At 40.0% G+C, this 24,805-nt stretch overlaps 1 protein-coding gene across 1 annotated transcript; it reads left to right on the forward strand.

The window, feature by feature from the left end:
• The first annotated feature begins 1,265 nt into the window (after positions 1-1,265).
• On the forward strand, positions 1,266-24,151 carry LOC115219098 (uncharacterized protein C5orf49 homolog). The gene is made up of 3 exons (XM_029789175.2): positions 1,266-1,491; positions 8,659-8,778; positions 23,878-24,151. The coding sequence occupies exons 1-3, from the start codon at positions 1,345-1,347 to the stop codon at positions 24,037-24,039; spliced, it is 429 nt and encodes a 142-aa protein (XP_029645035.1). The 5' UTR covers positions 1,266-1,344; the 3' UTR covers positions 24,040-24,151.
• Positions 24,152-24,805: the final 654 nt, after the last annotated feature.

A 24,805-nucleotide genomic window follows, 5' to 3' on the forward strand; every position in this document is an offset into this window, starting at 1 on the left:
AGTTTGATGAAGGGCACAAGTTAAACACTGAAATGTAATTGACTTACATAACTGACACCTATATAATTGACAGGGCCATAGTTCTAATTATCTTATCTATGTGTGGATTTAGGTAAAGTGGATGTGTGGGTGTGTGTATGCATGTGTGTGCGTATGTGTGTAGCGTGCAAAGCGAGAGGAATAGAGAGAGAACAAGAAGAAGAGTAAAGAGGAAGGAGAGCCGAAAGAGTTGGTAGAAAGAAGAGCAAAAAGGATTGAGAGCAGAGAGGAAGGAGGCCAATGAGGAAGGAGAGCTGGGAGAAAATAGAGCTTATAGGAAGGAGAGCTGAAAAGTGGAAAGAAAAAGGGCTGAGAGGAAGAAGTGCTAGGTGGAAGGAGAGCTAGACAGAAAGAGAGTAGGGATGGAGTTAAGGCTGGGTTTGGAGGAGAGAAAGAGATGAAGAATAATTGATGTTTCTGTGAATCGGTTAAGACACAATTCTTCAGACTGAAGCTGGTGCAGCAGAAATAAGCAGCAGACATAAGCAGTGAAGGATGAGATTTGGGGCTGGGGAGGATCAGGAATTTCCATAGAACAGGGAAGAGGGTGATGTCTGTGTTGGGTCAAAGTCTATGAATATTTAAGACGACAAACAGAGAAATGTCCAGTAAATTTAGCTGAAATATGTAAGGAAGTGCAGAAGGTCTGAGGTCATGATAACATATTGTCAAGAACCACGACCAAATGCTTTGAAGAGAATGAACTCTTCAAAAGACACCAATTGGGGAGCTGATAGTATTAAACAGGTTGTGTATATATGGGTGTATATGTGTGCGTTATTTGTTGGAAATGTAAAATGTATAGATTGGTTTCCTTTTCCCAAAAAATCTTATGTAGTTTTTCAAAGCCATAATTTTATTTTATTTCCATTTATGAATTTGTATTGTAAGATTCCTAATGTGAAACCGTGTGTTGAAACAAATATTATCACATTTCAGGACGGTCACTTTTTTTTTTTTTACCAAATAAATACATTCACCATATATTCGTTCTTCAGTCTTCTTTACAGTTCTTATTTTATCTTATATCCATTATCTGGACACATGTGGTTGGAAAGGGTTGCTGAAGAGCTCAGAGAGTAAAAGAGTAAAATTAAAAGAGACCCGAAATATAACAATATATTTTATTTAAATTTCTTTGAAAAGAAAAATGGACAAAAAACAAGTATCACGTATATCGCTTGAAGATTAATAGCTACGCTTTTGTACATCCATAGTTGAAAAACTACGTAACGTGACGAAATAATAGCGATCGACAGGTTCGTCGTAAGACTCGGATCTTCAGGACACGTAAATATCTGAATTATGACCCAGACAATTTCCGTAAAAACAACCACAGATGAATTCCTTTTAACAGGGAAACCGTGTGAGCTGTCAGGCTATTTTTTCTTGCCACCTTTAACGAAGTTGCCCCCTCAAAGGACATTTTATAACAACGCCAATGTAATTCGTGTAAGTAATTCTCCGTCGATCGTTTGTCAATGGTTGTTAATGGTTACGGCGATGATGCGAACCACTCGAACGATTTTACATGGCTTTTTCATTTTCCAACCAACAACAATCAATTGTTTTGTTAGCATCAGTAGTTTCCTGTTTACATATACCTGTGTGTGTGTGTGTGTGTGTGTGTGTGTGTGTGTGTGTGTGTGTGTGTGTGTTTGTGTGTGTGGTCAGTGGATCATATATCCGAAAAACAAGCACATCTACCAACTCCGACACAAATATGTGTGTGCATGTATACATGTATGTATGTATATATGTATGTATGTATCTATGTATGTATATGTATGAATGTATGTATGTGTGTGTATGAATGTATGTATGTAGCCTATATATATATATATATATATATATATATATATATATATATATATATATATATGTATATATATATGTATGTATAACACACGCGCGCACACGTACGTTTCTGTGTACATTATTTGTTATGTATATATATATTTGTTAATATTTCTTTCTCTTTCTCTCTCTGTTGTTGTCTGTCTGTCTGTCTGTCTCTCTGTATTGTAATCCTTGTCAATAAGTTCAACAAACAATATCGGTATCTTCTACAAGGACGTTGCGTTAGGACAAAACTACACCAGATTGAATGCTTCATTTCGTCCTTCGAGGTTACGAGTTCAAATTCCGCTGTGCAGGGTCGGACCCAAGGAGCTGGGTGCTGAGAGGCATGTGCCACCTCCTCCAAGAACAGGAGTGCACCCTTCTAAATAACGTTATTACGCCCTTTTCTTCTGGAATTGTATTCCCTTCTGACCTTGTGCCTTCCTTTCGAAAAATTCCCGGGACCGCACCTGCTGGGGTCGTCTTGAAGAACGTGATTGGGAGAATGTGAGTTTGTGATAGTCATGCCGTTTCCTAAAAGCATTAGTGACATTCATAGAGCGATATGACGTGTTGGAATTAATCCTGTGGTCTGATATTTTTGAAGCGCATGTCTGAAAATCTGGTATTTATCTCTCTCTATATAAAGCCGAAGTTGTCTGTGTATGGCAGGTTTGGTAGCCTTCAACTAACACTATCTCCTCCAAGACCCTACGGCGCAAGTTGACCAAATTTGGGAGTATGATAGAAGAAGGCTTGCTCTTCCTTCCGTAGAAGAAAAAATTCAAATCGGACCATGTTAACACCAAAACCTATTTACATGAAAAAGGTGCTTTTTTTCTACGAAAATCCCTATTTTTAACGATTTTTTGACTGCTGTGTCGCCATTTTTCGGTGTATTTCAACCAGAAAAATGTTCACTTAAAGAGAATAACAAGCTACATTATGCAAAATTTTTACTTTTCAAAATTTCCAATTCTAAAGGGGCGAAACAAACCCGAGCAACGCCGGGCGATACTGCTAGTTTAAGTCTAAAGAGAATCCGTTTGTTTGATTCCCCTTTGGATCCTTCTAGAACTGTGGGAAAACTTGAACTCGAGGCTAAATGTTTATGAAACATTAGCCTATTGTTCGGCGATTTTGATTACACACTCCTCATCATCGTATCGATCATAATCAGACTTCATTGGTAATTAGTTTTCATTGATCTCTCTCTTCCTTTACAAGTTCACGATTGATGAAAGAGCGACAGATTCATGTTCCACAACATCGATGCCTGTCATTGCAGGACTTCTTTGCTTTCTCTTTCCCTGTGTGGGTCCCCATATTAGCGGTTGAGGAATTAATTCTACTTCTTTTGGAGTTTCCAATAAAATTTATTCAGTTTTGATTAATATATCAATATTAATATACTCTTTACTCTTTTACTTGTTTCAGTCATGTGACTGTGGTCATGCTGGAGCACTGCCTTTGGTCGAGCAAATCGACCCCAGGACTTATTCTTTGTAAGCCTAGTACTTATTCTATCGGTCACTTTTGTCGAACCGCTAAGTTACGGGGACGTAAACATACCAGCATCGGTTGTCAAGTGATGTTGGGGTGGGACAAACACAGATACACATACATACGTATATATATATATATATATATATATATATATATATATATATATATATATATATATATATATATATACACACATATATACGATAGGTTTCTTTCAGTTACCATCTACCAAATCCACTCACAAGGCTTTGGTCGGCCTGGGGATATAGTAGAAGACACTTGCCCAAGGTGCCATGCAGTGAGACTGAACCTGGAACTATGTGGCTTGTAAGCACACTACTTACCACACAGCTACTCCTACAACTATGGTGAGGTGTATACTAACTTGTAATTAATGATTATCAACAGTAGTAAAATATATTGACTCGTAGCTAACTGTTAGCAACAGTAGTGAAATCTACCAACCTGCAGTTAACCATTAGCAGCAGTAGAGAAAAAAACTATACCAGTCTTTAGGTAAGTCATTAAGGAATATACCAACCTGTAGTTATCCAATAGCTACAACAAGTGGAGGCGTAATGGCCCAGTGGTTAGGGCAGCGGACTCGCGGTCTGAGGATCATGGTTTCAACTCCCAGATCGGGCGTTGTGTGTGTTTTTTGAGCGAAAACACCTTAAGCTCCACGGGGCTCCGGCAGGGGGTGGGGGTGTCGACCCCAGTTGTACTCTTTCACCCCAACTTTCTCTCACTCTTTCTTCCTGTTTCTTGTCCCCGACATCCTACGCAACTGCTGAGCCTGGATGCGCATTCATCCATCCATCGATGCTCTCAGTGTCGGAGGTTGACCTGCTTTCTCTTCTGCGGGTCTTACGAATAGCAAAAGGACCATGTTTCGGACCACCCAACAGCAACAGCAACAACAGGGAAATATGCCAGATTGTAGTTAACCATTAGCAGCGGTGGAAAAGTATACCAGCCAGTAGTTAGTAACAGAAAGGAAATCTACCAACTTGTGGTTAACCACTGGTAACAGTAGGGAAACTATACTAGCCTATAGTTTAACCATTTGTTTGTAACAGAAGGAAAGTAATATACCAGCTTGTAATTAATTAGCAACATTAGGGGAAATTGATCAACCTGTAGCTCATCATCAGCTGACTCAAGAATTACAGTGAGTTGGCAAACTGGGTGATGTAGTAAGGTTTGTAGTCCCTTTACATCACAACCAGTTTTTGTTTTAGTTTTCATGTAGGAGTGGCTGTGTGGTAAGTAGCTTGCTTACCAACCACATGGTTCCAGGTTCAGTCCCACTGTGTGGCACCTTGGGCAAGTGTCTTCTGCTATAGCCTCGGGCTGACCAAAGCCTTGTGAGTGGATTTGGTAGACGGAAACTGAAAGAAGCCCGTCGTATATATGTATATATGTGTGTGTGTGTTTGTGTGTCTATTTGTCCCCCCAATATCGCTTGACAGCCAATGCTGGTGTGTTTACGTCCCGTAACTTAGCAGTTCGGCAAAAGAGACCGATAGAATAAGTACTAGGCTTACAAAGAATAAGTCTTGTGGTCGATTTGCTTGACTAAAGGTGGTGCTCCAGCATGGCCACAGTCAAATGACTGAAACAGGTAAAAGAGTAAAAGAGTCCATTGTACTATGCCAGTACGGGTTACATGAATATTGAGGCATTGTTTTATAGAGAGATGCAGTTCCTGTTGCTAACCCTTACTTCTTTATCAAGTAAGGGACCTTAAAGATACGAAGCCTGTGGACAAGCTATTGACATGATCAAGTTGATGTGGAACAAGACAGGTGATGTGCTGGGTGTGACAGACAATCAATGAACTTCAGGATCAACCCATTGGATCTCTAGAAACTACTTATGGAACTACAAAATGATCTTGAGAAATTCAGACCAAGATGATGGAGAGAAACACAAGACCAGAATAAGTGGAAAGGCCTATGTCTAACAAAAGACACAAGATAATGTTTCAAACCAAGGCCATTGGAACTGTGGTTCTCAACCATTCTTCACCTATGGATCCTTTTGACTCCTATATTATTTGGGTGGACCCTCATAGCCATTTAATGTTTTAAAAAAAATCCTCTTATATTTTTATAATTAGGCATTCTACCAGTGAGTTGGTAGAATTGGAAGAGCATGGGACAAAAGAACCGCGTGATATTTCTTTAAGGTGGAAACATGGCAGAGGCAAAATGCTTAGTGGCATTTCATCTGACTTTATGTTCTGAATTCAATTTCGGCTGAGGTTGATTTTGTCTTTCATTTGGTGTTAGGAAGGGCATCCAGCTGTAGAAACCTTGCCAGATCAGATTGGAGCCTGGTGCAGCTTCCTGGCTTGCCAATCTCCAGTCAAACTGTCCAACCCATGCCAGCATAGAAAACAGACGTTAAACGATGATGATGATGATGATGATGATGATGATGATTTGGGGTCAATAAAATAAGTACCAGTTGAGCACTGTGGTCAATGTAATCAACTTGACCCCCCCTCTTCCGAAATTGCTGGCCTTGTGCCAAAATTTGAAACCAATATTATCAGCCTTCTTAAGGAGGCAAGCTAGCAGAATTGTTAGCATGCTGGACAAAACACCAAGCAGCATTTCATCTGTCTTTACGTTCTGAGTTCAAATTCTGCCAAGGTTGACTTTGCCTTTCATCCTTTCGGGGTCGATAGAATAAGTGCCATAACTGACTTATTTCCTGTCCAGAATTGCCAACCTTGTGTCAACATTTAAAACCAATATTATCCTCAACCTTCAGTTTACGGGAAATATACCTATGCAGAGTGTTTGCCTCCCAGGTCATTTCTGAGCTATGCTAACCCTGCACTTCTGGGTTCCCCCTGGGAATGGAAGCAGGAAGTGGGTATTTCTTGAAGAGGAATTCACTACTGACCCCAAAAATGTTGTTCTCTTCTCTTTTGAGCGTTTGATTGATGTGTTTCTTTCTGCTGTTGTCTTAGTGATATCATCTAACACTTAAAGACTTTCTGTACCTCTTCCTTTCTTTCTTCTTTTAAGAAAGACTCTGTTGATGTCTGTATGTAAGTATGTGTGTGTAAGGTATATGCATGTTCTCTTTCTCTTTTTAATGTTGAATAAATTTTGATTGGCTGCCTAGTTCATGGCATGGTTGTGAAGGAAAGCATCTTGTTTTAACCATCATCCTTTAAATCTTAAGAAGGTCTCCCAGACGTTTTATAGACTCAGGTATCATGATCCTTTGTAGCATATGACTTAAGGATTTGCATTCTCTCTCCAAAATGCCAAGTTCAGCCAGACTTTGCTCCAGACCGGTCGGTATGTATCCTGCTGCCCCAATAATAATAATAATAATAACAACATTGAAAAATATTTTAGGAATGAGAACCCAGGTTTGAAATTTCCCCAAGACACCTGATGAAGGCTGGAGGGTATATCAGCTGAAATGTTGTGTTAAAAACAAACAAGATGAGGACAAATATCTGTCAAATACAAGTAATGTAAATAATGAACAAAGAATTTAGTAAAGTAACTTAGTTATCGTTCAGCTAGTGTTAGGAACATAAATTGTGACTAAGGTTTGGTGGAAGATTTTAATTCAAAACTTGTGAAAACAAGACATTTGTACTACAGAGCCAGACCCAGTTTCAGCTATGTTGGTAATGAAAGGGTTAAGAAGGTCTTCCAGACTTTTTATAGACCCAGATATCATGATCCTTTGTAGCATATGAATTAAGGATTTGCATTCTCTCTCCAAGATGCCAAGTTCAGCCAGACTTTGCTCCAGATGGGTCGGTACGTATCCTGTTGCTCCAGTAATAATGGGTGTGAAGCTGAAAGTGTATCTTGGGTCCTGGATTTGAAAGCTTCTTTTCAATGGTTCAGAGATGTCCACTTTCTCTTGTATTTTTCTAACCACGTTCATATCCAGAGGGCAGCTGATTTCCCCAACAGAAAATATCTTTTCCTTGTGGTCCCACACAATGATATCTGGCCAGTTGTGTTTCAAGTTGGTGGCTGTATGTGTGTGTATGTGTGGGTGTGAGTGTGTGTGTGAGTGTGTAAACATAGAAAATAAACATTAAATGATGATGATGTATGTTTATGTATGTATCTATGTGTATGTATGTGTGTATGTATGTATCTGTGTATGTGTGTATGTATGTATGTATTTATGTATGTATGCATGTATGTGTGTATGAATGTATGTATGTATGCATGTATATATGTATGTGTGTATATGTGTGTGTATGTATGTAGGAGTCTCTTCATAGTTGTTTAATTTGCTAAAAAATAAGAGCAGAATTTGTGTCAAATCCCATCCTTCTATCTTTAGAAAAAACAGGGCACACTGAACAATATAGTCCTAGATACACTGTGTTTGAATAAATTTTTATTCATAATTAGATGCAGATAAGGCTCTGTAATTAATTAAGAAGTTTGCTTACCAACCAAATGGTTCTTTCTGAGTTCAGTTCCACTGCATGGCATGTTGGGTAAGTGTCTTCTGCTATAGGTTTCTGAGTGGAATTGGTAGATGGAAACTGAACGAAGCCCATCATATATATATATATGCATGTCTTAATATTTGTTTCTATGTCAAGTTGTAATAAAAAAATAAATTCAACCTTAAACTGAAGAATAACGGAATGGTTTTTCTTGTGGAGTACAAGTTTATTAAACTTTTGCAAAAGATGAGAAAGTTTTGGCTTACTTGCCTTTGTCAATCTGGACATCATGTGACAGTTGTAAACGAGTGTCACCGTCATCCAAGTGGTGTCGTTCATTTTCCAATCTGCCATGTAAACGTGTCTGGCCATGAAGCAATATCATTTTGCTTGGAAACTGGTGAGGAGTGGTAACAGGAGGGGCATCAGATTGTAGAAAATCTGATGCAACGAATTTCATCTCGCTCATAAAAGCATGGAAAAGTGGATGTAAAAACAATGATGATGATGATTATGATGGCTATGATGATGATGGTGATGATGATGATGATGGTGATGATATAGATGATGATGATAGTGATGGTGATGGTGATGATGATGACGACGATGACGATGATGGATGATGATGATGGATGATGGATGATGATGATGATGATGAAGATGATGGTGATGGTGATGATGATGATGAATTACTGTAATCCTAGATGTGTTTCTTGCCATGTGGTAACCATGTATCCTTATGAATCACTATAATGTTCAAGAGAGAGTTACTCCCCTTGTCAGACTGACAATTAGCAAATTTTTTTCCCGTTCTATTCCAGGATAAACTTTCCGCGTGTAGCTATGATTCCCATCATCTTTCAAGCAATGAATTTAACACTAAGGCCCACAGAGGTGACAGAAGATTTAGCAAGCTGGAGGGCTTGCACATTGCAGAAGAAGTAAGTATTACATGCTGTTTCATTATCTGTCCTTTCCGTACTTGATGAAGGAAGAAGCCAAGAAACACACGTAGTGCCCTCTGAATGAGTTTATTACAAAGGGAGGTAATTATCTCCTCACAATATGGAATTGGAAGTTTGATCTTGAAATGAAGCGATGTAGAGAGAACACACACACACACACACACACATTCAAATTCTTTTTTTTTAGTATTATTTAGAATGAAGTTCTTACAACTTCTAGTTAGTGGTTATTGTGTAGAGCACTATTTCATCCTTTTTAGAAATCTTCAGCATGTTTTGGCCTGTAAATTTGTTAGATATATTAGAAAGAGAGACATGACAATGAAATAAATTATAGCCAAGAAAGTTTGATTATAATTACAATAATGAAGTGGGAAATAATAAATAATCACTTGATTGTCTAATTCTGGTCAAGAAATTCAGAGGAGACAACCTCTGGATATAAATTAATCGTCATTATTATACAATGTCAATGCTACATATTGGCATAGGTTCAACAGTTTGCCAAGATTCAATGGGTCTGATTGCATCTGATCTGATCCTGTATCTGCTGGATGCCTTTCCTAATTATCAAAATACAGTAGGATGTTTTTAAATACACATCAAAGGTCCAAGAGAGTAAAACAGGAATGAAAAAGTTCCATAAGCAAAAAAATGGTTGAGACCCACTGCTCTTCAGGAAGAAATCTGTTTTGCTCTGACCCCTTCTCTCATACCTTAACCCTTCATCTCTCCTTGTATAAAACCACCTCTTTCGGGGTTTGTAATCTGGCAAACTAAATTGGTCGCTTGAAAAAAGCACTTACTACACTCTGTAAAGTGGTTTGGCATTAGGAAGGGTATAATATAATTCCTAATAATATTATTAGGAATTGTTTAAAAAGATTAAAATATTTTGTCTATCATAGCTATCATCATCGTCGTTGTTTAACGTCTGCTTTCCATGCTGGCATGGGTTGGACGGTTTTACTGAGGACTGGCAAACCAGAAGGCTGCTCCAGACTCCAATTTGATCCTAATGCTAACCACTCCAAGAGTGTAGTGGGTGCTTTTTATGTGCCACTGGCAGGAGGGCCAGTCAGGCAGTACTGGCATTGGCCACGCTTGAATGGTGCTTTTTACGTGTCACTGGCACAGGAGCCAGTCAGGTGGCACTGGCAATGATCACGCTTGAATGGTGCTTTTTATGTGCCACCTGCACAGATGCCAATCAGGCGGTACTGTCATCGGCCATGACAACAACTTCATTTGCCTCAACAGGTCTTTGTAAGCGCAGTTTATTGCCCAATGATTGAAGGGTACTTTTAAATGGGCTGGTTATACAGCACTGGCATAGGCCATGGTTACAGTCTCACTTGGCTTGCTGGGTCTTCTCAAGCACAGCATATCTCCAAAGGTCTTGGTCACTTGTCATTGTCTTGGAGTGGCCCAATGTTCAAAGGTCATGCTTCACCACCATGTCTCAGGTCTTTCTGGGTCTACCTCTTCCACAGGTTCCCTCAACTGCTAGGGTGTGACATTTTTTCACACAGCTGTCCTCATTGATTATGTGTATGTGTATAAGTGTGTGTGTGTGTATAGCCCACTAAAAAGTACCTTAGTCCACTCAAAAGCCCCTTGTATCGTAGGGCGACATGTCGTGTTTGAAGAGACCTATTGAGTCAAGTACATCAACAGCAATATCAAAATCAAATCAAATGGAAATTGTAGTTGTGACCCCCGTGCTGATAGCGCATAAAAAGCACCATCCAAACATGGCCGATGCCAGTACCACTTTGACTGGCCTTCATGCCAGTGGCACATAAAAAGCACCATGTGATTGTGGTTGATGCCAGCACTCTGGCCCCTGTGCCGGTAGCACGTAAAAAGCACCTTCTACACTCTCGGAGTGGTTGAAGTTAGGAAAGGCATCCAGCTGTAGAAACACTGCCAAATCAGATTGCAGCCTCTTGGCTTCCCAGACCCCAGTCGAATTGTCCAACCCATGCCAGCATGGAAACTAGACGTTAAACGATGACGATGATGATGATGATGATGATGTATACAGATATATGAAGGGCTTCTTTCAGTTTCTGTCTACTAAATCCACTCACAAGGCTTTGGTTGGCCTGAGGCTACAGTAGAGGAGAATTGCCCAAGGTGCCATGCAGTGGGACTTATCCTGGTTAGGGTGTTGCACTTAAAATTGTGAGATCATGGTTTCAATTCCTAGACCAGGTGGTGCATTGTGTTCTTGATCAAAACACTCCATCTCATGTTGCTCTGCCATCATTTTGATACCTGATACATGGCACACCGTGCACCTGTTACATTTTGAGTTCAAATTCCACCAGGGTTGACTTTGCCCTTCATCCTTTTGGGGGTCAATAAAATAAGTACCAGTTGTGTACTGGGATCGATCTAATTGACTGGCCCCTTCCGCCAACATTTTGAGCCTTGTGCCTAGAGTAGAAATCAGGCAGGCAAGGCAGTTTTCCTTTGCCTGGTGGCTGTGGTGAAAGAGGTTGTCTGGTGGTCAAGGCTGAAAGGCATGAGGACAGATACGTTCCTCTTTGGTAGAGCTCTCATTGACTTCTTCAAGTTTCACTTGAAAAGGGAAATAAGAGTGGAGAGGGAAGTGCTGTCCTCGAGTGATTTTATTGAAAGGTGAGTGAAAGTTGTGGAAATGGGCAAGAATGGATGGTACCTCTCTAAGTGCAGACCTGTGAGTCAGAGAGAAGGAATTGGAGAGGGCACTTGCTCCTAGGGGTTCAGGGAAATCTCAGACAATGGGGCTCCTCGATTATCTTTAGAGGCATTCCTGATCAGGAGGGCCACATCTCTATCACCCTCCCCCACTTTTTCCTACCTATGTATGCTATGCATATGTCCCCTCTTTTCCAATGTATACCAAATATACTTTTTTTATCATTTCATTATTATATGGAAACCCCCATACTTTATGTCCATCTCTGTATTGTCTCCCTTATCCTTCACCCTTGTGGCAAATAAATGAAATCCTCATCGTCATCGTCGTCATCATCATCATCATCATCATAGTGAGCTGCTGTCATCTATCTTCTGGCATTTCTCTGTACACTTGTTTGGTGTGTAATAATTTTGACTGGTTATTTTTTCTTTATTTCTTCTTTGCATTTTACTTTTATCTTCTTCATCCTCGATGTTTTTTTTCCCCCTTCTTCGTCTATGACTGACTGAATCTCTCTCCTCTTCCCCTCCCCATTACATACAGATCTAATAAAAGAGATAATCTATGTTAATCCACAATAAAACGGAGACAAAATTATTGATTTCCATTTTATGGTTCTACAAACCAAACATTTGAAGAACATAGAACTGGACATTCCTTCAATGAACAATCAGACATCTATAGACTTACCATTTTATAGAATGGATGTCACTGACATTTTCTCATTGCGTCAAAGAACCAAACCAGAGACATTTGCATTCCGTTGTTTTGTGTATCTTGACCAGAATTAGCAGTGGAATTTTTCAGTGGGGGTAATGAAGGTTATTGTGTGTACGTGAGCTGGTACCTTGTTTTTCAGGCATAACCATGCTGTTAAGAAATTTGGCCTTTGGAACCATGAGGTCTCCATGTGGTCCCAGGTTGTTTATCTCTGCTGTGTAGTATTTTGGGTAAATGTCTTTTACAGTAGCCTTCAGTTGACCAATAAGAAAGTCAAATTTGTTGACTAAATCAAATTCGATTACTGGCATCTGTACTAGTGGAGTGCTAAGAGCACCATCTGAGTGTGATTGTTGCCAGAGCAGTAAACTGGCTTCCATGCTGGTGGTACATAAAAAGCACCATTTGAGTGTGATTGTTACCAGCATCACCTTACTGGCACTTGTGCCAGTGGCACATGAAAAAACATTTGAGCGAGGTCATTGCCAGTGCTGCTGGACTGGCTTCTGTGCAGGCGGCATGTAAAAAACACCATCTGAGCATGGCCATTGCCAGTACTGCCTGACTGCCCCTCGTGCCAGTGGCATGTAAAAGCACCCACTACACTCTTGGAGTGGTTGGCATTAGGAAGGGCATCCAGCTGTAGAAACTCTGCCAGATCAAGATTGGAGCCTGGTGCAGCCATCTGGTTTGCCAGCCCTCAGTCAACTCATTCAATCCATGCCAGCATGGAAAGCAGACGTTAAACGATGATGAGAACAAATCTATCAACAGGATAATAAGGGAAAGGATTCCGGGTTGTAAGAAGTATATTGGTGGGGGGGGGAAGCTGGTGAAATGTGCAGTTGTGTCCACATATAATTACAGCAGCAGAAGAGTATAGTTAGAGAGATAATAGATTGTGAGGATGATTTAAGGAAGACCTTGGGTGGTGGGAGCCCAGTTCTGCATGGATAAGTAGCTACAAGTTATCACTATTTATTTACTCTTGAGTTGTTGCTTGTAGTAATAAGCTGGAGGATTCCTAGGCAGCTTTTATACTTTTTAATGCTGTGGGCACCACTGCCGGATTGAATGGTACTGTCCAGGTGTCGAAACCATAGTGATATGTGTTTGGGCAGCTGATGATGGGAATACACATATGTTATGCTCGATTGTGAATTTCTTATATTCTGAGTCTCATTATTCTGAGTTGTGGATTCATAGTTTATGGGGATCACTTACACTGGTAGTGTTTGGTTGGCTTTTTTACTTTCCACTGGCACAGGTATCACAACTACAATTTCCAGTTGATATTTATTTTGATGTTGATGTACTTGACTCAATAGGTCTCCTCAAGCACAGCAGGTCACGTGCCACTGGCACAGAAGCCAGTCAAGGCAGTGCTGACATTGGCCACGTTCGGATATATATCACCACACATTCCTCCTCCATTATCATTATTTTTCCATCACCTTCTATTCCTCACTACCAAATGCACACAGAACCACCCACATACTCCAATAAACCTTTTGATAAACATCCTTTGATTATATACTCATTGTTTCATTAGTGCCATATCACCTGAAGAAATGAATGCGTTAACTATGATCTACCTGATGTCCACCGATACCATGGACTGTACTGTAATCCTCCCAGAATATGGAATATGATTGTAAGAAACATGTGTAGTGATGCATTAAAATATTTATAAATTCTATCTTTCCATATTGCTATATTTATCCTACATTATACCAGCAGGACTCAATGTAACCCCATAAAACTACTGTTGCAAGTTGCTATCATTAGGCTACGGCCGACATAATAAAATAAGATCTTTTATGCTTAGTCAAAAGAGTTTCCCACAAAGGAACTTAAAGGATATATGTTATCTGCGAAAGGCTTCTTTTTTCTGTCGAGGGCTTATATGCCCCTTTATTAGACTATTTTCCTTAGTCATTGCACAGTGATCGCCATAAGCTTTAAGCTTATATAAAAATACCATTATTATCATTTACAAGATTGTAAAAATGGTGCTGTATAAAAGGCCATTCACACTGAAAGCATATATGTTATATATGAAGTGGTATCAAAGAATTCCTGGATTAGTTATGTTTAATAAAAAATACCTTATTTACCTAAGTTTTAACATCATCACCTGTCCCAGGGTTCCTGACGCTTTTGGAATCCGACCTTGAAGTCAATTTCCATAAGTGAATCAAAGTCCTTCTGTGATCCACTCTGGGTCTCAACAATGGTGTTAAAACAGCAACCTTTGAGCTGCATTTTCATCCTGGGAAAGAGATGGAAGTCTGCAGGTACTGAATCTGGTGAATAGGGCAGGTGTGAGACTATGTTGTTTTTGGTGAGAAACTTAATGAGTGGAGAGAGCTCAGTGACAAAATGCATTGTTGTTATGAAGAATCCAATTCTTCATGCTCCACAGATCCAGTCACTTTTACCAACTATCATTCCTCAAAGGCTTCAAAACTTTGCAGTAGAACTCTGGATTGATGGTCTGGCCCTGGGGGATGAATTCTTGATGTACAATACCAGGGATGTCAAAAAAAAAATGATGAGCATGCTCTTGATTGAGCTGTGACTCTGTTGTGCCTTCTTTGGTTGTGGAGATGGAGGGCTCATCCATTGTGATGACTGATGCTTCATCTCAGGGTCATACCTATAGACCCAACTCTCATCACCAGTGATGATCTTTGACATGAAGAATGGGTCATCAGTGGCATGCTGATGGAGATCTTGAAAGACTTCAATGCGATGTTCTTTCTGCTCAGTGGTCAGCAGGTGGGGGACAAACTTGGCAGACACACACTGCTTGTTCAATCTAGATGTTAGGATTTCCTGCATAGACCTATACCACAGACCAACAACGTCAGCAATGTCATTGACTGTCCTCTGATGATCCTCATGCAGAAGCTGGTGAATTTTCTCCATCCCATGTCTTCTTGGTTCTCCTTTCACAATTTCCATCCACATCAAGATGCTTGGTACTTCTTTACACAGCTGTCCTCATCCATACCAGCACAACCTTCTTTCTCACTACATCCAGTTCCTCTAATGCCCAGATTTTCTCTCAGCACATTTGTACTTTGTCATGTTGCACATCCAACAGAGCTTGCTCGCTTCATTTCTTTCCAGTCTTCTCAGTTCCTCTGCACCCAAGGCCCATGTTTCACTACTTATAACATTGCAGTTGTAACACAAACATCTGAGTGTGTGAGGATGCATGGCTTAGTAGTTGGGGTATTGCACTAACAATTGGGAGATTGTGGTTTCAATTCCTCAACCAGGTAGTGCGTTGTGTTCTTGAGCAAAACACTTCATCTCTCGTTGCTCTGCGATCACTTTCGCACCTGACGTGTGGCACAATGTGCACCTGTTCAGACAACGTTGATTTGATGCAGGGAGTGAGCTGATGTTGGCACATAGGTTTCATCTCTAATAAGCAAATGATATGTGCAGGATGAGAGTTCAACCCAGTTGCTTTCAAAGCCACAAGACATTTTGAGTCTCGAGAGTTCCTGGTGTTTGTAAATATGTGCTCGAGCTGTCGATGCACTCAGCCAAGTGTGTGCATCTAAAGAATTTCAGAATCTTTAGTACGTACGTACGTACGCACGCACGCATTATTAAACCTTCCTGAAACTCCCTAAATAAATATAATAAAATCATTTTCTTTCCAATTATTTACTGACAATTTAAACGTCATTCAACAAAACTAGAGTAAGTTACCTCCCCTTTATATGTTCAATAGGACAGGTGAGGACGAAAGAGAATTCCAGGGCATATCTTCAGATTGGTGCCCCACGGTTTTCTTTCCTCTTGGCAAAGTACATCTCCGAAATTTCGGAAAAAATGTTTTGTTTTTTTTTTTCTGAAATTTTCATGAAATTTTTTCCGAGATACGCTTTCGAGAGTGTAGATTACAATTACGTTGGAGTGGCTAAATGGTAAGTAGCTTGTTTACGAACCACATTGTTCCGGGTTCAGTTCCACTGCGTGGCACCTTGGGCAAGTGTCTTCTACTATAGCCTCGGGTCGACCAAAGCCTTGTGAGTGGATCTGGTAGGCGGAAACTGAAAGACACCCGTCGTATATGTGTATGTATATATATATATATATATATATATATATATATATATATATATATATATATTTGTATGTGTGTGTATATGTTTATGTGTCTGTTTGTCCCCCCCCCAACATCGCTTGACAGCCGATGCTGGTGTGTTTACGTCCCTGTAACTTAGCGGTTCGGCAAAAGAGACTGATAGAATTAGTACTAGGCTTACAAAAAATAAATCCTGGGGTCGATTTGCTCGACTAAAGGCGGTGCTCCAGCATGGCCACAGTCAAATGACTGAAGCAAGTAAAAGAGTAAGAGTATATATGAAAAAAAAAATGGAGGTGTTTGGACCTTCCAATCCTCCACAAATTTGTTTGCACCATTTTCCGTAACTTTTGCAAGATTTTCTTTTTCTTTTTGTATGCTTGAAATATCATTGTGCAATCTATATACTTGAACACTTATATCTGTAAAATGTACACACACTCACACATATGTGTGTGTATATGTATATATATATATATATATATACGTACATACATGTGTATATATGTTTGTATGTATGTCAAAATCAGCTAGAGAATTGAAAACCAGTGATTTACAAATGAAGTCCCTTGATATATTTGTTCTGTAACAAACTACATACACTCCCTTGCTGCTCAGAATCACAAGCGTGGAATAAACTGCCTGCATCAGTTGTTGACTGCCATGACACTGCATCCTTTAAGGCCCTCATGCTTCCCGAAATCCGTCGAAACTACACCTGATTATATATACACTTTAGATGAGTTGTAGTGCACCTGAGCACTGTACACAATTATTATTATTATTATTATTATTAAATACCGTAAACCATTGATTGATCCCTATAGTTAATGATGTTGATTCACCAATCATAATAAAAAATAGATAAATAATTTCTAAAAACTAATAAATGCTTGGCCATTATTATCCAGTGTACATGACCAGAACACACACTCTCCATAATCAGGAAATCTATATTTGTAATCTCTACCTGTTTCTGATTAGTGTCTTCATCCTGTTTTCTATAAAATAAAGAGCTTTATTTACATTGTACGATATTTGTCTTCATCTTGTTTGTTGTTAACATTTTCGCTGATACACCATCCAGCCTTCATCAGGTGTCTTGCGGAAATTTCAAACCTGGGTTCTCATTTTCAATGTTATTATTATTATTATTATTCAGATCACTACCTAGAATCAAACTTGGAATCTTGGGGTTAGTAACCTGCACTCTTAACCCACGGGCATATGTCATAGTGTTTGAGAGCGCGGGCTACTAACCCCAAGATTCCAAGTTTGATTCCAGGCAGTGACCTGAATAATGATAATAATAATAACAACAACAACAACAACAACAACAACATCGAAAAATACCTTAGGAATGAGAACCCAGGTTCGAAATTTCCCCCAAGACACCTGATGAAGGCTGGAGGGTATATCAGCTGAAATGTTGTGTTAACAACAAACAAATTAAGGACAAATATCCACCAAATGTAAATAATGTACATAATTCCTCATCTCTTAAATATAGAGCTGAAATAAAGAGCTTGTAGCGAGTATGTTTGTTGGCTGGTCTGATGTGGTGACTGGTCAAGTTGATGAATGAAAATGTATCCTTTGGGTTACATGAGGAAGTAACTGACAACACCTGCAAACAATTAACAGAAGATTTTATTACTGTACACAGGTAACCTGTGTTGGTCTTTTACAAATAACAACAGCAGTAATTACATCGTGGGTGAGACATACTGATTGGAGTTTATGGCAAGCTTATTGATACAGCAACATGTGGGTGGCCTGACACAACTGGAAACAATTGTGCCATGTTCTTGGTGACGGAGATTCCTGACATCCATCTGCCATCTATCTTAACTATCTTCCTGAGTCGTCTGGCTGTGGCAAGAATGGAAACACAACTACCAGGTACCTGAACGCTCTGCACTTTGTCAGAGCTGCTTGGTTGGAGTGGAGGCACGTGTTACTCAGCCACTTGGCAAGAGGGGAAATGTATGAATGAGTTGGCTGGTCTCAGTGCTCTGGAAAGAGTTTAGGTGCCAAATAACACCTTTGTATAGGGTACAAGAAGATTCTAGAAGATTGAATTACATGACGGCTTGACGCTGATTGCTTAGTATAGACTGATCATGTGAAACAACTGTGGTTTGATTGTGGTCATTGACCACATATCCAGGGATCCGGTTTTGAATTCCTGCTACAAGCTTAATGCATGTTGATCCACAACAGAAACAAAATATACTGATTTTCACTTGATATTTCTAACAGTTTTGAGTCGAAGATTATATATATATATAAAGTTTAGAGAGCTCTTACCCCTGCTGGTGACAAAAGGCCTCTCACTAAGAGTAAAAGGCAGACTATATGATGCGTGTGTACGTACAGCCATGCTACATGGTAGTGAAACATGGGCCGTGACTGCTGAGGATATGCGTAAGCTCGCAAGAAATGAAGCCAGTATGCTCCGATGGATGTGTAATGTCAGTGTTCATAATCGTCAGAGTGTAAGTACTTTGAGAGAAAAGTTGAACCTAAGAAGTGTCAGTTGTGGTGTGCAAGAGAGACGGCTGCGCTGGTATGGTCATGTGACGAGAATGGCTGAAGATAGTTGTGTGCAAAAGTGCTACACCCTAGCAGTTGAGGGAACCTGTGGAAGAGGTAGACCCAGGAAAACCTGGGACGAGGTGGTGAAGCACGACCTTCGAACTTTAGGTCTCACCAAGGAAATGACTGAAGACCGAGTCCTATGGAAGTGTGCTGTGCATGAGAGGACCCGGCAGGACTAGTCAGGCCATATCCCGTGGCCCCTACCTGGGACGTAGTCGATCCACCTGTGCATACCTTCCTTCTTGTGACACTTGTGAAGACCTGCTGAGGCAAGTGAAAATCAATCAAAACAAATCAAAATAGATGAACATCAATGGAATCTGTATCTTTGTGGTACCAGTGCCGGTGGCACACACTTTGTGGTACCAGTGCCGGTGGCACACAAGAAAACCATCCGAACGTGGCCGTAGCCAGTTCCGCATCGACCGACCTCCGTGCTGTGGGCACGTAACAAACACCATCCGATCATGGCCGTTCGCCAGCCTCATCTGGCACCTGTGTCGGTGGCACATAAAAACACCTTCCGAAGACCCGGCAAGACTAGTCAGTCCACCTGTGCATACCTTCCTTCTTGTGACACTTGTGAAGACCTGTTGAGGCAAGTGAAAATCAAATCAAATCAAAATAGATGAACATTAATGGAATTGTATCTTTGTGGTACCAGTGCCGGTGGCACACAAGAAAACCATCCGAACGTGGCCGTAGCCAGTACCGCACCGACTGGCCTCCGTGCTGTGGGCACGTAACAAACACTATCCGATCGTGGCCGTTCGCCAGCCTCATCTGGCACCTGTGTCGGTGGCACATAAAAACACCATCCGAAGACCCGGCAAGACTAGTCAGGCCATAACCTGTGGCCCCTACCTGGGACGTAGTCAGTCCACCTGTGCATACCTTCCTTCTTGTGACACTTGTGAAGACCTATTGAGGCAAGTGAAAATCAAAACAAATCAAAATAGATGAACATCAATGGAATTTGTATCTTTGTGGTACCAGTGCCGGTGGCACGTGGCACACTAGAAAACCATCCGAACGTGGCCGTAGCCAGTACCGCATCGACTGGCCTCCGTGCTGTGGGCACGTAACAAACACCATCCGATCGTGGCCGTTTGCCAGCCTCATCTGGCACCTGTGTTGGTGGCACATAAAAACACCATCCGAGCGTGGCCGTCTGCCACCTGTGTCGGTGGCACATAAAAAACACCATCCGAGCGTGGCCGTTCGCCAGCCTCGTCTGGCACCTGTGTCGGTGGCACATAAAATCACCCACTACACTCACGGAGTGGTTGGCGTTAGGAAGGGCATCCAGCTGTAGAAACACTGCCAGATCTGACTGGACTGGTGCAGCTTTCGGGCTCCCCAGACCCCAGTTGAACCGTCCAACCCATGCTAGCATGGAAAGCGGACGTTAAATGATGATGATGATGATGATGTGTATGTATGTATACAGGATGAAGACACTAATATATATATATATATATATATATATAGATAGATATATGTATATATAAGTATGTATGTATATATATGTATATATATTATATATATATATATATATATATATACATGTATGTATATATATGTGTATATATATATATATATATACACACACATGCATATATATATATATATATATATATATATATATATATACACATATATATATATATATATATATATACATACATTCACATACATACAGTACATTTAAACATAGCTATTGAAATATATATAAAGCTATTTAAGTGCATCCACACTTAACAGTCTGCATCTGCATCTTCCTCTTCAGAATATCAGTCTATTGGAGACAGTCCTGAGATGTGCAACCAGACAATAATACTCTGTCAGTCACCTTACCATATTTTAAATGTCTTGCTTTTCTGGGTATCAATAATGTAGCTGACTTGTTAGAAATGCACAAGATCATCCACCGTTTTCCCAACAACCTTGGCCACCTGTTTCACTTCAATCTCTCTTCCAATTGCAGACATAATAATAATAGAAATAAAACCGTGCTGCACTCATCACTTTCAGAAACATTTCATTTTTTTCATGTTTGGAATTGTCAAATTATGGAATAAATAACTCATACCAGTTCTTAACCCTTTCATTACTGTATTTCTGTTGAGAAGCTCTGTGTTTCTTAATTTTAAATATAACAAAGAATTTAGTAAAATAAGCTAGTGTTAGGAGCATAAATTGTGACTAAGGTTTGGTGGAAGATTTTAATTCAGAACATATGAAAACAAGATATTTGTACTACAGAGCCAGAGCTAGTTTTGGGCAGATTGGTATTGAAAGGGTTAAGAATCGTTTCTCTATTGTATATCTTAACTCTTTTGTTACCATATTTCTGTTGAGAAGCTCTGTGTTTCCTTCAATTAATTTTTAATATAACAAAGAATTTAGTAAAATAACTTCGTTATCATTAAGCTACTGTTAGGAATATAAATTGTGACTAAAGTTTGGTGGAAGATTTTAATTCAGAACTTATGAACACAAGACATTTGTACAGAACCAGAGCTGGTTTCAGCCAGGTTGGTAACAAAAGGGTTATTCTGTCAAAAATTCCATGTTTCCCCAAATTCACCAACATTACTCCTACCATGCCTGTCCATCCTTTCATCTTTTAAGACTCTTTTAATGTTCACTTTTCTGTATTTCTATATTTTTTCTGTGTTTTATATATGCCTTTTAGTTTTTGTTGATGTCTTTCTTTACTTATATGTCTGCTTTTTGTCCCCTATTTTAACTTTTTTTGAGGACTTGCACCTGAGCACTGGATACAATAAACTCATTATTATTATTATTATTTATTAAGACCTCTGGAGAAATGCTGTGACTGAGAAGACCTAGCAAATAAAGTGAGTTCACAGCTGGAACCTACACCAGTGTTGCATAACCAGCCCTCTCAAAAAGTACCTTGGATCGAAGGGCGACATGCTGTGCTTGAGGAGACCTGTTCCGACAGGTACATCAAAATCAAAATCAAATGGAAATTGTAGTTGTGGTCCCTGTGTTGGTGGCACATAAAAAGCACCATCCAAACGTGGCTGATGTCAGTGCTGCCTTGACTGGCTCCCATGCCGGTGGCATGTAAAAAGCACCGTTTGATCATGGTCTATACCATCCCCCTCTGGCCCCTGTGCTGGTGGTGCGTAAAAGCACCCACTATACTCTTGGAGTGGTTGGCGTTAGGAAGGGCATCCAGCTGTAAAAACTCTGCTAAATCAAGATTGGAGCCTGGTGCAGCCACCTGGCTTCCCAGACCCCAGTAGAACCATCCAACCCATGCCAGCATTGAAAACGGATGTTAAACAATGATGATGATGATGATAGTGACCTGGCAGAATCATTAACACACTCAACAAAATGCTTAGCAGCATTTCATCCAGTCTTCGTGTTCTGAGCTTGACTTTGCCTTTCGGGGTTGATAAATTAAGAACCAGTCAAGTATTGGGGTTGATGTGGTTGACTTAACCCTGCCCCACAAATTTCAGACCTTGTCTCTATGGTAGAAAGGATTATTATTATTATTTATTATTATTATGTATCAAGGAGGTATGGTGGTAGAGCTATTAGCACACTCAGCAAAAAATCTTAATGGCATTTCTTAATGCTTTACAATCTGAGTTCAAATCCCCACTAAGTTGACATTACATTTCATCCTATTGGGGTTGATAAAACAAGTACCAGTCAAGTTTTGGGGTTGACGTACTCAACTTGCACCTCCCCTCAAAAACTGCTGGTCCTCTGTCAAAATTTGAAACCATTATTATTATTATTATATGTTTGACTTTTGCTTTGTATTTGTACAAGTTGATTCCAAGTCTCACCCAGAGACCTCAAGAGACAAGTTAGTTTTATGCCTAGGGTGTCATATATTTGGTTTTACACAAAGTATTGTTCTAGAGAATGTTTAGGAAAACATAAAAAAATTATGAGTTTGTTTTAAAATTTGAGATTACTATTATCATTATTATTATTATTACCATTAACGTGGTGAGCTAGCAGAATTGTTAGCATTCTGGGCGAAATACTTAATGGTATTTCGTCCGCTGCTACGTTCTGCATTCAAATTCCACTGAGGTTGAATTTGCCTTTCATCCTTTTGGCGTCGATAATTTAAGGTTGATGTGATTGGCTGTCCCTCTCCCCACAAAATCCAGGCCTTGTGCCGATAGTAGAAAGGATTGTTATTATTATTATTATTATTATTATTAAGGTGGTGAGCTGGCAGAATCATTTGTATGCTGGACAAAATGCTTAGCAGTATTTCGCTCATCACTACATTCTGAGTTCAAATCCTACTGAGGTCGACTTTGCCTTTCATCCTTTCAGGGTCAATAATTTAAGTACCAGTCAAACACTGAGGTTGATGTAATCGACTAGTCCCCCTCTCACCAAATCTCAAGCCTTGTGCCTTTAGTAGAAAGGATTATCATTATTATTATTGTTATTATCATTATTAAGGTGGCGAGTTGGCAGAATATCATTAGCTCACTGGGCGAAATGCTTATCAGTATTTCGTCTGCCGCTACGTTCTGAATTCAAATTATGCCAAGGCCAACTTTGCCTTTCATCCTTTCAGGCCTGATATAATCAACTTAATCCGTTTGTCTGTCCCCTTTGTGTGTAGCTCCATGTGGGCAGTAAAGAAATAAGAATATCGTTAGCATGATGGACAAAATGCTTAGCGGCATTTTGTCCACCTTTATGTTCTGAGTTCAAATTCCACTGGGGACAGCTTTACCTTTCATCCTTTCGGGGTCGGTAAAATAAGTCCCAGTTACATACTGGGGATCAGTGTAATCAACTAGCCCCCTCCCCTCAAACCTCAGGCCTTGTGCCTATAGTAGAAAGGATTATTATTATTATTATTATTATTATTATTAATCTTCTTGTAAACAATCCATTTCAGATCCTACTTGAGCCCTTTTTGTTCTTTTCTTTTCAGGAAATTTCAAAACAAATACCGTCTCGCTCTTCATCAATATATGGCCATCGTATTGTTAATAATGGTCTTCTGGAAACAGTAGAAAGAAGCCATGCTAGGACAAACGTTGTCAGGAGTGAATTTTACCGACATAATAATATAAATATACAGCAAAAATTTTGACCATTCCAAAGTCTGGGCTGAAACTGAAGTAGACGTTACCAAAAGTGATCTCCATTCTATTTTGTGAAAATGTTTAGTTTAAATAAAAGATTATCAAATGCATTTTAATATACATCACAATCCAAATGTAAGTATGAGGGCATTACAGCAAAACACTTATATCTGTCCCCTCTCTACCTTTAGTCTCTCAACTGGCACAAAGCCACATGCCCTCAATACTGTTCCACCCCCTCCCAGTTGAGGGGTTTTTGTCTGGCATGATACTTGGTGACCCTCGTTAGTGCTGGTGCCATGTAAAAGCACTGATGATGATGCCACATATAGTGACGGGGCCATGTAAAAAGCACCCTGTGCACTCTGTAAAATGGTTGGTGTTAGGAAGGGTAGCCATACCAAAACAGACCCCTTATGTGTTTACATCTCCCTCCCTCCTACTTGTATGTACTGCTTGTCATCCTTTATTCTCTGAGCCACTTCTTATTTCTTTATTGCCCACAAGGGGCTAAAGAGAGGGGACAAACAAGGACAGACAAAGGAATTAAGTCGATTACATCGACCCCAGTGCATAACAGGTACTTATTTAATCGATCCTGAAAGGATGAAAGGCAAAGTCGACCATGGCGGAATTTGAAAAGCATTTTGCCTGGTGTGCTAACGATTCTGGCAGCTTGCCGCCCTTATTCCCTGAGCCACTTCTATCTCTCTGAACCCCAACCCATGCTGATATTTCTCATCAAACCACACCTCGATTCTTGTCCGTCACTCA

This window comes from Octopus sinensis, linkage group LG1, assembly GCF_006345805.1.
Source record: "Octopus sinensis linkage group LG1, ASM634580v1, whole genome shotgun sequence".
In the NCBI taxonomy this organism is placed as follows: domain Eukaryota; kingdom Metazoa; phylum Mollusca; class Cephalopoda; order Octopoda; family Octopodidae; genus Octopus; species Octopus sinensis.

Excerpts from the sequence above, each read along its gene's own strand:
- LOC115219098 (XM_029789175.2), top strand. The coding sequence starts at position 1,345 with ATGACCCAGACAATTTCCGTAAAAACAACCACAGATGAATTCCTTTTA. Across the intron at positions 1,492-8,658 it reads ACAACGCCAATGTAATTCGT|GATAAACTTTCCGCGTGTAG; the intron begins GTAAGTAATTCT and ends GTTCTATTCCAG. Across the intron at positions 8,779-23,877 it reads GCTTGCACATTGCAGAAGAA|GAAATTTCAAAACAAATACC; the intron begins GTAAGTATTACA and ends TTTTCTTTTCAG.